The sequence below is a fragment of the Habropoda laboriosa genome, unplaced genomic scaffold (genome assembly GCF_001263275.1).
Source record: "Habropoda laboriosa isolate 0110345459 unplaced genomic scaffold, ASM126327v1 scaffold40, whole genome shotgun sequence".
In the NCBI taxonomy this organism is placed as follows: Eukaryota; Metazoa; Arthropoda; class Insecta; order Hymenoptera; family Apidae; genus Habropoda; species Habropoda laboriosa.
The window spans coordinates 516,576-517,429 of NW_017100231.1; the positions used below are offsets into that span (position 1 = coordinate 516,576).

Consider the following 854-nt stretch of genomic DNA (forward strand, 5'->3'; position numbering starts at 1 on the left):
GTAATATATAATCACAATATATTTATAGGACGGAAAAAAGAAGTTTGAGAAACAAACCATTAAATTTTGTCAAAGTCAAGAACGTTACTTAAATTTGTCTACAAAAAAGCAAGACAATGTTCTTCAAGAGGTATGAGTATTATCTATATACCACAAAAGTAAAATATCTATATTACTTGATCTAATATAGAATACATATGTTTAGGCTGATGCAACATTGGAAATGGCTGAGAGACATTTTTGTCAAGCTAGTTTAGAATATGTGTTTTTGCTTCAAGAAGTTCAAGAACGTAAAAAATTTGAATTTGTTGAAACTGTAAGTTTCTTTCTATTGCTTTCCCGTTAAAGTATTTTAAAATATAAACATTATAGATTACAAATAATAATGCTATTTTTTCAGTTACTAGGTTTCATGTTTGGTTGGCTAACTTTTTATCACCAAGGGCATGAAGTTGCAAAGGATTTTAAACCATACATGACTGAACTGCAATTAAAAATACAGAAGGTTGGTTTTTTTTTTATTACATATTTTATTGCTTAAAAATATATAAGAAAAGCATTAGTATTACAAAAGCACGATTCTAAAACTGATTACTTACATTAGCACTATTCAAGTGAGAGAAAGATTGCTTTGTGCATTATAACATTGATATGTAAAAATCTATTAAGTATATCGCTCATTGTTGTTTCACATTCTATTGTTTACAGGTTTTGCTATCAAAAGTAATATTACAAACAAATAAAAATTTATTTCATAAATTATACATAATGGTTTTATAATTATGTGAATTATTAAAGAAAAAGAAAAATTTTATAGTTTTATTGCAGTAATAGTTATGTAGCTAGTTTTTTGA

At 25.4% G+C, this 854-nt stretch overlaps 1 protein-coding gene across 1 annotated transcript in view; it reads left to right on the top strand.

Annotated features, from left to right (window-relative positions):
* The window catches only part of LOC108571528 (rho GTPase-activating protein 26-like), an 8,720-nt gene that overhangs the window by 3,422 nt on the left and 4,444 nt on the right, over positions 1 to 854 (top strand). Inside the window, exons 4-6 of the mRNA XM_017933589.1 lie at positions 29 to 130; positions 206 to 316; positions 401 to 505. Coding sequence (XP_017789078.1) covers positions 29 to 130; positions 206 to 316; positions 401 to 505 — 318 coding nt within the window. The remainder of the gene's footprint in view (positions 1 to 28; positions 131 to 205; positions 317 to 400; positions 506 to 854) is intronic.